The following is a 14958-nucleotide window of genomic DNA, read 5'->3' on the forward strand; positions in this document are numbered from 1 at the left end:
ACACGTGGAGGGGATGTGCGACCCACCTAGCACACGTGCAGGGGATGTGCGACCCGCCTAGCACACGTGGAGGGGATGTGCGACCCGCCTAGCACACATGCAGGGGATGTGCGACCCGCCTAGCACACGTGCAGGGGATGTGCGACCCACCTAGAACACATGCAGGGGATGTGCGACCCACCTAGCACACGTGCAGGGGATGTGCGACCCGCCTAGCACACGTGCAGGGGATGTGCGACCCGCCTAGCACACGTGCAGGGGATGTGCGACCCGCCTAGCACACGTGCAGGGGATGTGCGACCCGCCTAGCACACATGCAGGGGATGTGCGACCCGCCTAGCACACATGCAGGGGATGTGCGACCCACCTAGAACACATGCAGGGGATGTGCGACCCACCTAGCACACGTGCAGGGGATGTGCGACCCGCCTAGCACACATGCAGGGGATGTGCGACCCGCCTAGCACACGTGGAGGGGATGTGCGACCCGCCTAGCACACATGCAGGGGATGTGCGACCCACCTAGAACACATGCAGGGGATGTGCGACCCGCCTAGCACACGTGCAGGGGATGTGCGACCCGCCTAGCACACGTGCAGGGGATGTGCGACCCGCCTAGCACACGTGCAGGGGATGTGCGACCCGCCTAGCACACGTGGAGGGGATGTGCGACCCGCCTAGCACACATGCAGGGGATGTGCGACCCACCTAGCACACATGCAGGGGATGTGCGACCCGCCTAGCACACATGCAGGGGATGTGCGACCCGCCTAGCACACGTGGAGGGGATGTGCGACCCGCCTAGCACACATGCAGGGGATGTGCGACCCACCTAGAACACATGCAGGGGATGTGCGACCCGCCTAGCACACGTGGAGGGGATGTGCGACCCGCCTAGCACACGTGCAGGGGATGTGCGACCCACCTAGCACACATGCAGGGGATGTGCGACCCACCTAGCACACACAGAGGTGAAAGACGCCTGCGCAGCTGGCCCTCTCTTTCCACCCTGATGTAGGTTCTAGGGGTCAAGCTGAGGTCCCTGGCCTACACGGCAGGTCTTCACCACTGAGCCATCTCACTTATTTCTACCCTATCCCTAACAAAATACAGTGTGTGTGCGTGTACGCATGCAAGCGTGCTTGCGGAAGTCAGGGGACAACTTGCAGGAGTTTGGTTCTGTCCTTCCACCATGCAGGAACCAGGGCCTCGGAGCTAGGAGGGCAGGCTTGGAGGCAAGCCCCCCATCACGGCAGCATTTCACCGGCCCCACTTCACCCCTTCTAAGGACTACAGAGGGCTTACCCAAGGGATTCCACACGAAGGTGACACCCCATTTCTGTTCCTCTGAGCTGCGCTGTGGTAAACAGACTGCTGTGTCACCTCTATGCACACAGAGGACACATCCCAGAGCAGAACTGCAGGATTAAAGGGACGGAGACCGGCACCATCCTGTCACCACTGGCACCTGGGGGACTCTCCTCAGGCCAGCAGCCCCCCCATGGAGCCGGCACCTGCCGTGCTGGGTTAGTCTCTGGTCGCCCGCCGCAGCTCACTGCCTCACTTGCTCTAACTTCTCTCCTAGTGCTGGTCTCCTAGGCCAGCGGCTTTGACAACTGTCACCTGTCCCGTTGCCAAGCCACCTCTGCTGCTTCCATTTATCTAAAACCTCAGGAGCTGACATGGTGCTCTGCGAGTTCCCACAGTCCACACTGCTGCTCCAGATGCACCTGCCACGCCTGTGCCCAACGCCGCTGCAGCCACTGCACTTTGGCTGGCACGTGAACATTACAGCCTGAGTAATGGCTTGTGGTGGGAAATCACTTCTGTGGGGTGTGTGTGAAATCCCAGGACAGGACACTTCCTGCCCAGACCCAGATATGGGACAAGGTTGGTGGCGGGCGGCCAGGCCAGCCCTCATGCCCCTTTCCTCCCTGCTCACAACTTGTCCTGGGCATCGTCATACACTGGCACACTGCGGGTCCCCTGGGCTTCCTCCCCTTCCCTCTGGCCCCTCTCCTCTCCTTCTCCTCCACTCCCCTCTCTAGGCAAGTCTCTCTCTATGTGGACCAGTCTGAAGTCACAGAGATGCTCCAGCCTCTGCCTCCTGAGTGCTGGGACTAACAGCATGCACCATGCACCACTATGCCCCGCCCCCCAGCCCCGTCCTTATCCCGCTATCCACAGCACTGAATGGCTCTCGACCCCTGGAAGCCATTACTCTCTTCTGAGAATGCTTGGGGTTCCAGGGCCAACACAGCCACTCCCTCTAACGCACACACAAAAGCATGGGCTATTCTGGACTCTCACACCAACACTGGGTGGGGAGGCGGGGTCACTCTGAGGATGTGGGTAGATCGGCAGGACTGACTGACAGTGGTCCTTCCATCCCACCAACTCAGAGATCTAAAAAGGAAAGGCCTTAGCTGGGCGTGGTGGTGCACTCCTTTAATTCCAGCACTAAGGAGGCAGAGGCAGGGGGATCGCTGTGAGTTGGAAGGCCAGCCTGGTCTACAAAGCTAGTTCAGGACAGCCAGAGGAGGAGGGTCTGGGAGGGACGGCCGAGGGGCTGTATGCAGGCTAGATGTGGTGTCATGAGGATGAGACGACAGGGCCGTGCTGGCCAGCAGAGAAGAATGTCACCACTGCTACCGTTAAGAGGGTCAATGAAGTGACCCAGCAAGTTGAGAGAACCAGCTGAAACCTGATGCTCTAACGTGGCCCAAGGCACAGGCCCTCATCCAAACCACTCGGCTTTTACACTCAATCATGGCAAAGCATAGAGTTAGTACCAGGTGTCCTGTGCCAAGTGGTCCGTAACAACTGCAGGCATGCCTCACAGCTCCGCTGCGGTCAGGCCTAGGGATGCAACTCCCAGGGGGAGTGCCTGCCTAGCAAGCACAGGCTCTGGGCCCATCCCCAGCGCCCACGCCTGTTCCCAAATGCTGCCTGGGGGGTGAGCATGTGGGGGGCCAGAGACACTCGCTAGGTAGCAGAGACAAGATGATGATGACAGCATGGCCCACACATGCCCTCCGACCTCACCTACCATTCCTGTATGTTTCCGCAAAGGTTTGATTTCCCAGGACCCCTCGGTCACTGGCTGGTGACTGGCGAGGCAGGACCCTCGGCTCCACCCCAGGTTGTGCACAGAAACCCGCCCGACTCTGCCTCTCAGCCTTTTCCATACCTGTGCAGCTGCTGGAAGGAAGTGCGTGCTCTGCTCCCCCATTGAGCTCTGGGGCTCCTTCAGCCGTGGCCACTTCCTCTTTCTCCTCTTCCCGGGCCTCAGGGGTCTCCTCCTGTGGCTGCTCCATGACTGACCCCCACTTGGCGTGGCGCCTGCAGGCCTGGTCATAGCTCTGACACCATCTGGGTCTGAGCGAAGATGGACCACCTGGACAGGAAGAAACAGAAGAGGTCAGGGGAGAGGACGGTGGGGCACACTGCAGGGCCACTGTCACAGGGCGACGCTGTTCCAGCATCCTCAGTTCCTGCAGAGCTAGGCAAGCCCCCAGCCCCCCTGCCCTGGATGTCTGGTTCTTGGGACAAGCTGGCAGGGCTGAGAGCAGCTTTCACTGAATAGATACAGAAACGCCCTGCTATGCTTTCTTCCCTTGTTTTCCGGCTCTGTGAGCCCCCCTAAATTGCCTGAGTGGCTGATCAGAGGCACTGTTCTGAGTGAGGGGCGTCCTGTTCTGCCCGAGGCCACGGTAGGAAACAGCTCTGTGCTGACTCCCATGGGCCCAATTGTGGGTTCTATAAGAAAGCAGGCTGAGCAAGCCATGAGGAGCAAGCCAGTGAGCAGCACCCTCCACGGCCTCTCCTGACTTCTTCGATGTTGAAGTGTGAAGGTTGATTTTGGTCACGTGTTTCATCACAGCCATAATGACCCCAGCTAGGACAGGCTACTAGCTGGTGGCCCCAGTCCCCCTCACCAGTACGCCACTCCAACATTCATTAAGTACAGATCCACCCATAAATGCTGCTCTCACAAGTGGTGACAACAGAGGTGTGGAGAGTCCACCTAGCAGGGAGCAGCAAGCAGTGACTCAGAGCAAAAGCTCAGAGCCTGAGCAGGCGGCATCCTCCTCATGCGTGTCCCACAGGCAGCCAATGGCATCCTGGGCAAACAGAAACGCCCTCTTCCCAGGAAGCTCCAGCCTCAGGACCTGCGTGTCTGTCTGTCCACCCTGGGATTCGGCTCCTCTCTCAGCCTGTTCTAGGCCCACCAACTTGGCTACAGAACCTACATGGAATTTTCAGGATTGCGGCCGGCCGGCCCATCTCTGGAGGTGATTACTCGATGGGTAGGTTTGAAGAGCAGTTTTATTTTTGTTTGCTTTGTGAAGTAGAATCTCTCTATGTAGCCCAGGCTCCCCTGGAATTCCCAATGTAGACCAGGCTAGCCTAGAACTTAAGAAGATCCACCTGGTTTTGCCCCCTGATTATGGGGTTAGAGGTGTGCACCTCTGGGTGGGTTCCATTTCTTATGTCCTGCAGCTGTGAAGTGCGACCAAACTTGACAACTAACGCTGCTCAGCAAAGCGCCTCCATGCCCATGTCCTTCCTTCCTCACACTGAGCTCCATCCAGCCATGCAGAGGCTGTGCCCTGCCTCGACTGCACAGTAGTCCCTCAGAGGCTGGCCTCTGGGCAGCTGGGCATGCAGGCCTGAAGTCTAAGAAGAGCTAGAGAGCCGGAGATTCCCGCCAAGTGACAGTCACAGGAAGGGTGTGAGCACCTCATCACAGGACACGTGCAAGTGCACACATATACACACGCACAAATACACAAGCACATGCGCAAGCATGTGCACACACAGACACACACACGCACATGCACACAGACAGACAGACGCGCACAGACACACACCCCTGCCTCAAACCAAGAGAAAAGACGAAGTTTTCGGTGAGCTGTGAGAACAACTGAGAAATCACTAATATGGATGCTGGCCTGTACATCTACACCAAGACAATGCACAAATGCACCAGAGATTCTAAGTGAAAGCAGGGATAGGCCAGCGAGGGCAGGGGGTGCAGCTCGGTGTGCAGAGCGCTGGCCTCTCTAGCACACAAGTCTCTGGGTTTGACCCTCTGAATCCATTAAGCAGGTGTGCTAGTGCACATCAGAAGCTCAGGGTTATCCCCCGCTACACAGAGAGTTTGAGGCCAGCCTGGGCTACAGGAGACCCTAACAAAACAATAAAAACTCTCATAAAGTACAAGAACCACATGTTAACATAAAACTCATCTTACGTGAGTAGATGCCAGCCTGACCATAAACGCATAAAAGCTTTATGGTGCCCAGATTGCAGGTAAAAGATTAACATTTAATTATACAAAAGTTCTACATAAAGGCAATTTAAGGAAAAACAAATCAAGCTCTAGTCTGGGCTTTGTTTGCAGCTCGGTTGCTAGAGTGCCTCTGGGGCGCCCAGGAAGCCCTGGCTTGGCCCCCAGCACCGCACACATCAGGAATGGCAAGCACAGCTCGTGGTCCCGAGCAGAGGACACAGGACCAGGAGGCCAACCTAGCTAACTCAGAGACATTGTCTTAAAACCCAGGGAGTCAGCCAGGCAGACAATAAGCAGAGAAAAGTACTTTCAACTTTTATTGAAGTGCTAAATTCTCGAACATAGCTTCTAAATTCCCAGGAGGAGTAGGTCTGGCAAGGCAAGCCCGGTGTGGTGGCCATGCCTGCAGTCCTAATAGGGAGGCTAGCCTTGTCTACATAGAGGCTATGTCCCTGAGGCGTGTTTTTCAAATAAAACACACCAACATGAGGGGATGTGGAACCTTGGCAGAGACTGGACAAGCATCTGTGGACTGTTAGGTTCAATCCTAGATGCTAAGGACCAACAAATATAACCCTGCAAAAGAAGGCACTGAGCCCACCTTTTTTTAAAAAATATATTTTATTTATTTATTTATTGGTTTTTCAAGACAGGGTTTCTCTGTGTGTAGCCCTAGCTGTTCTGGACTCACTTTGTAGACCAGGCTGGTCTCAGACTCACAGAGACTGCTTCCCTCTGCCTCCGGAGTGCTGGGATTACAAGCGTGCACCACCACGCCCAGCTACCATTACCACAAATTTTGAGCCAAATTTGAAGCAAGCTTTATTAAACGTTGGCAGGTCCTTACCCGGCTCAGCCCTCCCAGTATCTAAGGAGGAGTGCACGCACCGTGACTCGTGCAGGCTGTGTCTACGGTTATGCTTCCCCTAAGTGGATGGGCATGTGCTAATACAAGGCTACTCTCCCATGGCCTGACTGGGGTGGGGCAGGTTAACAGGGCCCTGATAGCTGCAGGGAATGCATGTGGACTGACAAGGAAGCATCACTGGTAAGAACAGTGTGGAGGACAGAGCTGCATGGGGTGAAGCCAGGGGAGAGGAAAGCCAAACCGTAAATAGTTCATCCTGACCTCCCACCCTGCCCCACCTCCTGGCTACCCTTTGAAACTGCGAGCTGCCATAAGTCATTCCTCCCTTTAATGTGTTCTCTTGAATGTTTTGGTCAAAAGTACAGACAGAAAGCTAATTAACACGGTTACCTTTTCTATGGATAATCAGAATCAGGACCAAATAAAAAGGCAAAACTGCCAGTAATGTGAAGAGGGACCACACAGCCTTCAACTCTTTTTTTTTTTTTTAAAGATTCATTTATTTATTATTTATACGGTACCCTGCCTGCATGTGCATCTGCACACCAGAAGGCACCAGAACCCATTATAGATGGTTGTGAGCCTTGCTAGGCATTAAACTCAGGACCTCTGGAAGCGCAGTCAGTCAGTGCTCTTAACCTCTGAGCCATCTCTCCAGCCCCAACCTTCAACTCCTAAGTCCCTATTTTCCAGAAGTCAGCCACAGATGTCGATTGTAAAACTCAAATGATGAGTGAGATACAGGACTAGACTGGAGGGGGCTGGTGAAGCCCTGGCTTGGGGCTCGGGACGGCGCAGCAACCAAACACATGCAGCCAAGCCTCACGACCCTAGCTGGATCCCTGTGGACCCACATGACAGAAGGAGAGACATGGCTTTGCAAGCTGTCTTCTGATCCCTCTGTCTCTGTCTCTCTCTGTCTCTCTGTCTCTCTGTCTCTCTGTCTCTCTCTCTCTCTCACACACACACACACACACACACACACAGAGTGGGGGAAAGAACACGTTAGGTCTGGGCAGGTTGGCTCCAGTCTTGGTCAGTAGTGTGTGCCCTCTGTGCTCTGCTGGGTCAAGAATGCACCAGAGACTTGCATCTCCCTGTCCCAGGGGCAAGTTGCAGAGCGCTGGGATCTCCTCCAGCCTGAGTCAGGGATCCTCACTAAATCTGTCCCAAGAGCCTGCCTCAGGCCCCTGTCACAGCCCCCTGCCACAGCCCCACCGTCACAGGCCCCTGTAACAGCCCCCTGCCACAGCCCCACTGCCACAGGCCCCTGTAACAGCCCCCTGCCACAGCCCCACTGCCAGAGGCCCCTGCCACAGCCCCCTGCCACGGGCCACGGCCACAGGCCCCTCTGTCACAGGCTACCTGGCTACTCCTGACACAAAGCCACCATGTCAGAGCTGAAGGTGGCCACAAGCTCTGGTCCCTGAGTCTTTCTCTAGCCTCACCTCCCTACTCTGTCCCCTGTCCCCTGCATTCCACTATCACACTCAGGCCACAGTGGTTCTGGCTGGCTCTCCCTGGAGGAGAGCACTGGCTCCCCTGGGCTTTTACTGACTCTCCTTTCAGGAAGCCATCCTGGCCTAGCACCACTCTACCCTGCTTATTACGTCAGTGCCGACTCTTCGGCATTGTACCCGGGAGTGTCCTCTGTTCTGCTGAGGTGGGTTCCCAGCGCCTGGCCCAGTGTCCTTAGTGAATGTGTAGGCACACTGACGGGCTCAGCCTGCAGCCCTTGCCAAGGGATCGCTTCCTCACATTGCTGTCATTCATACAGCTTCTGTCAGGCTTGCGTCAGACCCTGGATCTGTCCCTCCCCCAGCCCCTGTCTGGGGGTGACACTCACTTTTGCAGATGTTCTCGGGCCTCAAAGGGAGCATACTGCAGCTGCCTACCAGTGAGGGCTAAGAAGCAGGGGGAAACTGAGGCAGGCGTGCTGGGCAGGGGCTGCGGCAGCTGTGTGCGCTACTGCCAATGCTCTTGAGGAGACTCAGCAGAGCGAAGCTACTGGTTTTAAAGTGTGCGAGCACCAGCACCCCTGGGCCTCCACCGCACCTGCCCCCTACCTCCCGCCCACCATAGGAGACCTTCAGGGCGCTCATCGCTCTGTCCCCGAATACCCTGAAGAGCAAAGTGAAAATAGAAGGAAAATGCTCTGGAGAAGAGAATGGCTTCTTTGCTGAGGGGATGGCCTGGGGCCTTCCTCCACTTCCTCGCCTTCTGTCACTGTTCCTGAGTACACTTCCTCCTTGCCCACTGCAGGGGGGTGAAGGTGAGCAGTGTCACTGAGGCAGAGGTTGTCCCATGCCTCTGATGAGTGGTTTGGAACCAGCAAGTGGGGGAGGGGGTAAGAGGAAGGCTCTGGATGATGGTCCCAAGCTTTGCTTTTAATCAGTCATCTGTGTGCTGACCCAGTGACCCAATTTTCTGGGCCAGCAACTCCGAGGTGCTCACTGTTTCCAACTTGCTAATTTAGGTCACCCCATCTCCTCAGAGCACCCAAGGCCAAGGTGGACCCACCCTAGTGGGTACCTTAGGTCAAAGCCCGAAAGTGCCAGAGACAGCAGAAACCACTCCCTGTATTTCTACTTCTGCCCTGAGCATGCAGAAGCAGCACTAAGTGAAAATTAAAGGCTCTGGCAACTAGAGACTATTCTGGAAAAGAGAACAGAGGGAAGGGCGTTCTTGCCTGAGCTGGGAAACTGGAAGTGAGGGGCCTCGGGTGGGCCATCCAGCTGCACGCTGCAGGGAGGGGCAGGCCCGGTTCTCAGCGGCCTGTTGACTCTGGGATTGGGAGGGTTAATGCAATGCCCACCCCCAAACTGTAGCTAGACAGAGAAGGTTCCAAAATGTGAGTTATGTGAGAACTGGGACACAGAAACAAAACAGGCCTGGTGTAGTGCATGCCTGTAACTCCAACTGAGGCTGAGGCAGGAGGATTGCTGCAAGCTCAAAGACAGCCTGGGCTACACTGTGAGACTTTGCTTTCCCCAAGGAGGGGGTGCAGTTAGATGGCTTGGGGTATAAAGGAACTTTACTACCAAGCCTGCTGATCGGAATCCAGCTCCCACAGGGGACTGGTTCCCACAGGTGAGCCTCTGACTTCCACAGGAATGGTGAGGTAATGCCGTGTAACTGCATGTATGCACACATACAAACATACATACAAATAAAAGAAAAACCTAAGCCAGGAAGGTAGCTTTCAAAGTGCTTGTCATGCAGTCACAAGGCCCTGAGTTCAATTCCCAGAAGCCATGTGAGAAAGCCAGGAGTAGTGGTGCACACTTGTAACGCAGGAGTGTGGGGCCCAGGCTGAGGAGGCAGACACAGGCCAACATGGCGGAGTGTGGGGCCCAGGCTGAGGAGGCAGACACAGGCCAACATGGCGGAGTATGGGGCCCAGGCTGAGGAGGCAGACACAGGCCGACATGCCAGAATGTGGGGCCCAGGCGGAGGAGGCAGACACAGGCTAACGCCTGGCGCTTGCTGGCCAGCACAGCCTAGCCTATGATGCAGGTCAGTGAGACCCCAGTTAGATACATGGTGGATAGCATCTGAGGGATGACCAAGCATGACCAGTGGCCTCCGCACCCAAGTGGACACATGTGTATATGTATCTGTGCACACACCGACAGAATTAGAAACACAACCCATCGTCACTAAAAAAGACCTCTGTTTTGCCTCTTTTGAAACAGAGTCTTACCATGTAAACCTGGCTAGGCTGAAACCCACTACATAGACCAGGCTGGCTTTGAACTGAGAGAGATCTACCCACCTCTGCCTTTCAAGCGCTTGGATCAAAGGCGTGCACCACCATGCCCAGGTGCATGCAATACTTTTACTGCTGAGGGAGGAGGGGAAGTCTGAGCTAACCAGAAGGAAGGCCTACCCAGGTTCTCGAAAGATCTGGGACTCTAATGACAGTTCTAAGCAAAGGCCTTCAGCACCCAGGGGCCTTCTGACCAAAAGGACCTGCTGTCATGCAGGCAGCGCACCTTGCCCGCTAGGGCCTTAGAGCTCTGTGTGCCAATGCCTGCACCGTCCCTCTGCCAGTGGCTGCCATCTGCTGTCACCCACTCGTTCAGCAAACATTTGCTAAGTCAATAAGCAGACACACATACTGAACTGTAACTGATAGCCATGTCTCTCTGAAGGAGCGACACCAGGCGCTGCGGGGCAGGAGCGCAGTGTGGAGCGACACCAGGCGCTGCGGGGCACGAGCGCAGTGTGGAGCGACACCAGGCGCTGCGGGGCAGGAGCGCAGTGTGGAGCGACACCAGGCGCTGCGGGGCACGAGCGCAGTGTGGAGCGACACCAGGCGCTGCGGGGCACAAGTGCAGCGTGGAGCGACACCAGGCGCTGCGGGGCACAAGTGCAGCGTGGAGCGACACCAGGCGCTGCGGGGCACAAGTGCAGCGTGGAGTGACACCAGGTGCTGCGGGGCACAAGTGCAGTGTGGAGTGACACCAGGTGCATGAGTGTAGCGTGGAGTGGCACAGGCACTGCAGGGCATGAGTGCAGCGTGGAGTGGCACAGGCGCTGCGGGGCATGAGTGCAGCGTGGAGTGGCACAGGCGCTGCGGGGCATGAGTGTAGCGTGGAGTGGCACAGGCGCTGCGGGGTATGAGTGCAGCGTGGAGTGGCACAGGCGCTGCGGGGCATGAGTGCAGCGTGGAGTGGCACAGGCGCTGCGGGGCATGAGTGCAGCGTGGAGTGGCACAGGCGCTGCGGGGTATGAGTGCAGCGTGGAGTGGCACAGGCGCTGCGGGGCATGAGTGCAGCGTGGAGTGGCACAGGCGCTGCGGGGCATGAGTGCAGCGTGGAGTGGCACAGGCGCTGCGGGGTATGAGTGCAGCGCACTGCTCTAGGGCAGGTGGTAGGAGCAAAGAGGAGGACAGGGACAGCGGGACAGAGAAGGGTCACGTGGCTGCAGCTGGATGGCTCCTGGTACAGACAGGTCAGGTAAAGGGTGGGAGGGCCTTCTACCTGGACAAAGGCGGGGCCCAGGAGGGCTCTGACAGAGAAAACAAAACAAAAAACAAAAAACAAAAAACCCTCCCTGGCAGGGCTGAGAAAGACATTAGCAGGGAAGCTGGGTGAATCCAGGCGGGGAGCCAGTAGGAGAAAGGGCCCGCCTGTCCATTCCTGGAAAGATCCAAGCTGAGTCATCCAAGGATGACCGACACAGGGGCTGGTGCTGCTGAGGCCTGCTCTAAGACCCCATTGACCATACATATGATAATCTCCAGGACCCCCTGCACATGCTCCGGCGTGCTCTGGTTCCCGCCTCCTGGGGCTGCTTGGATACACAGATACATGTACATGCACACACACATGCATGCACACGCCCCTACCTCTGTTGTGATCATACACAGCTCACGTAAGTCCAGCTGACATGAACAGCCACATGCCTAGGTCTGACAGCTTCATGCGGTGTCCAAGGGCCCCTAGGGCTAAGAAGCGGCAGCCCAGCCTTCTGGTTGCAGTGCCGTGGGGCTCTACAGTCACCACGTCTAGACACCATCACTTTCCTTTCTCAACCACTAAGACTAGGGAAGCCTCCTGACTTCTGCAAGTGCCCTCACCATCATCTGCTGGAGGAGGGTCTTGTGCTTCCAGATGCTGGTTTCCGTGCCCCGAGACCAGGCCACGGCCCTGCCACTGGCATTATTATGAATGTTGGACCGACCATCCTCTGTATCCATGGGATGTAAGGAACGCCCCCTAACCCTCCAATATCCCTGACTGGTTAATAAAGTTGCTGACAGCCTGGGCTGTGCAGAAGACAGGGAGGTAGAGCCAAGGTCCATGGTTTGGGGGTCTCAGGAGGACCACAAGGAGAGGAGGAGGATGACGAAGATGGGAGGGAGACAGGAGGTCACCATGGAGCAGCTTGCTCTGAGGACTGTTCTGATGGAGCAGCAGCAGCCCAAATGGAACACATGCGAGTATTTGGGATTCTGGGTGGGAAGCAACAAGAGGGCTGATGTCTGCTTGGCTCTGGGGCTCTAAGGCTTATTATAAATCTAACAAATTTCTGTGTCTTTTATTTGGAAAATGGCTGGTTTGTGAATAATTGCTGCAGGAATAATTTCCTGATTAATGTGTACAGAATGATTCATTCATTTTACGATGATCTTATCTCACCTAGCCAGCCCACTGAGCTGGGCAGGCAGGACTGACTCAATGCTGAGCGCTGACAACCCAGTACCTCACTTTATCACTCTGGCCTCCGTCTGGGGAAATCCTGCCTTGCTCTGTCAGGAGTAGGAGATGAGCACCCAGCCAAGGGGAGGGCACGAAAATGACCCGAGCAGACAGGGTGATGGACGTAGCGAGGAGGCAGGGCAGGCGAGCAGGGCTGACTGGCTTCTGACCCTCTGGGGAGAGAGGGGCCACCAACATCTGTCCAGTGCACCATGGCCACCAAACTTCAGCTCAGCCTGGGAATATTAGGCTCTGTGATGGACATTTTAATTCCCTGTGTAGGAAAACACACAGGTGCCGGCTCCATATTTACAGTGCCAAAGAATCAACCCAGAGCCACTGCCCACAGTGGAATAGTCAGACAAACAGCACGTGCAGAAAAGGGAAACATTACCCAGCCACAGAGCATGCTTTCTCAACACACTGAGGTGAAGACAATTAACAGAATACAGACCACATCAAGCAGTGGGCGGCCTCCAAAATGGCTAGAGAATTCTTTTACATTACTGTAACTTTTGACTTTTTGTAAGGAGCCCAGTATTGTCCCTGATGTGACACCAGCTGGACCCGCTTCACTTTCCCTCCCCTCAGCTCCTAGAGTCACCACTGCTGTGACACATCCATGTGCCTCCTGGCTGGTCTAGATTCTCTTGCCCAAGGCCTTTATCTCCTGTCTCACCTCCTTCCCTCCCTTCTGTAAGGCCACTACCCTCAAGGACTTGCAGCCATCCCCACTCCATCTGCAGCCAGAGTCCCTCAGCCTTCTGGGGTCTGCGCACAGTGACTCAGTTCTCCAATCAGCACTTGCCTCTTCCCTAAAGAATGTTAAGTCTCAGGCTGGAGCGATGGCTCAGCAGATAAGAGCACTGGCTGCAGCCAGGTGTGGTGGTGCGTGCCTGCAATCCCAGCACTCGGGAGGCAGAGGCAGGCAGATCTCTGTGAGTTCGAGGCCAGCCTGGGCTACAAAGCAAGTCCAGGACAGCCAAGGCTATACAGAGAAACCCTGTATTAGAGAGAGAGAGAGAGAGAGAGAGAGAGAGAGAGAGAGAGAGAGAGAGAGAGAAACAAAACAAACAAAAAAACCAAAAACCTAAACACGAGCACTGGCTGCTCCTATAGAGGGTCTTGGCTCAGATCCCAGCACCCACACAGCTGCTCACACCTGTAATCGCAGTGCCAGGGCATCTTATGCTGTCTTCTGACCTCTGTGAGTACCACGTGCCTTTGGTGCCCCCCCCACAGGCAAATCACTCACTTGTAGAGTGAGAAGTGACCAACAGCCAGTAACTGAAGACCACTGAGCAGAGCAGCGAGTGATGAGGAGGAACATGGCAGGGCTGTGCAGAAACACCATTCCACAGGGAGGACAGGCGTGGAAATCCTCAGGTGCCTTCATACTCTGGGCTCCCAGGGTGGTAGAGAAACCCAGCACCTGCTACACACAGTGAGGGAGAAGGGCAGGGTAGGTGCTGGGTCCCCGCTGGAGGCCTCAGAGAAGGCCAAGGTCAAAGACAACTAGGCCATCCCGGATAATTCTGAGGATAAAATGTCCTCATTGGGCTGGAGAGATGGCTCAGAGGTTAAGAGCACTGACTACTCTTCCAGAGGTCCTGAGTTCAATTCCCAGCATCCACATGGTGGCTCACAGCCATCTGTAATGAGATCTGGCGCCCTCTGCTGGCCTGCAGGTGTACATGCAGCCAGAGCTCTGTGTACATTAAAAAAAAAAAAAAGTCCTCATTTTAGAAGAGAGTCGAGTTGAGAGAAGAAAATAAAGCCATGAATAAACTGATGATTTTTGTTTGTTTCCTTTTTTGTTTTTCAAGACCAGGTTTCTCTGTGTTAGCCTAGGTTGTCCTGGACTCGCTTTGTAGACCAGGCTGGCCTCAAACTCAGAGACTGCCTGCCTCTGCCTCCCGAGCGCTGGGATTACAGGTGAGCGCCACCACGCCCGGCCAGATGGTCTTTAATGAACACTGACCGAGGGGCGGTGCAGTCACGCCGAGGGCGGTGCAGGCAGTCACACAGGGTTCTAGCTTAGAGGAGGGAGGTGCAAGGAAAGAATCCAGAGACCGTCGAGACAAGGGATAGTTAAGGCTGCGGAGGCGAGTGCACGGGGCAAGCTTTCTCCAAGTCTTCCTACACGGAGCCCATCCACCTTCTGCGGGCGTCAAGCCATGGGCCATCAGCCTCAGATGACCAGCACTGACAGTCACAGAAGGCCGCTGTTTTGGGCTAGGCTCTTCCACCTGGCTCCAACAGATCAGACTAAACAACACAATGGAGTCACCTACACTAAAGTGCCACCTCCCAAGCTGTTATCGGGCCTTTCTGGGAGTCAGGGGTGAGACCGTGGTCCAATTTCTCAAACAAGGCAGTCTCCACTGGCTTCCTAAGACAGCTCTGGTTTTATTTATTTACTTATTATTATTTTTTTTGTTTTGTTTTGTTTTTGTTTTTTTTGAGACAGGCTTTCTCTGTGTAGCCTTGGCCATGCTGGACTCACTTTGTAGACCAGGCTGGCCTCGAACTCACAGCGATCCGCCTGCCTCTGCCTCCCGAGTGCTGGGATTAAAGGCGTGCACCAC

The 14958-nt window shown here is 55.6% G+C and overlaps 2 protein-coding genes across 3 annotated transcripts in view; both read right to left on the minus strand.

Annotated features, from left to right (window-relative positions):
• Positions 1-14958, minus strand: part of Rpl10a (ribosomal protein L10a) — a 105452-nt gene that overhangs the window by 41260 nt on the left and 49234 nt on the right. The gene's annotated exons all lie outside the window — the stretch shown is intronic.
• Positions 1-14958, minus strand: part of Ppard (peroxisome proliferator activated receptor delta) — a 65039-nt gene that overhangs the window by 10132 nt on the left and 39949 nt on the right. For both annotated transcript variants that reach the window (XM_051153445.1, XM_051153444.1), the window contains exon 2: positions 3191-3397. In XM_051153445.1, the coding sequence (XP_051009402.1) occupies positions 3191-3317 (127 nt within the window). In that variant the 5' untranslated portion in view covers positions 3318-3397. The remainder of the gene's footprint in view (positions 1-3190; positions 3398-14958) is intronic.

The sequence above is a fragment of the Acomys russatus genome, chromosome 11 (assembly GCF_903995435.1).
Source record: "Acomys russatus chromosome 11, mAcoRus1.1, whole genome shotgun sequence".
Lineage (NCBI taxonomy): Eukaryota > Metazoa > Chordata > Mammalia > Rodentia > Muridae > Acomys > Acomys russatus.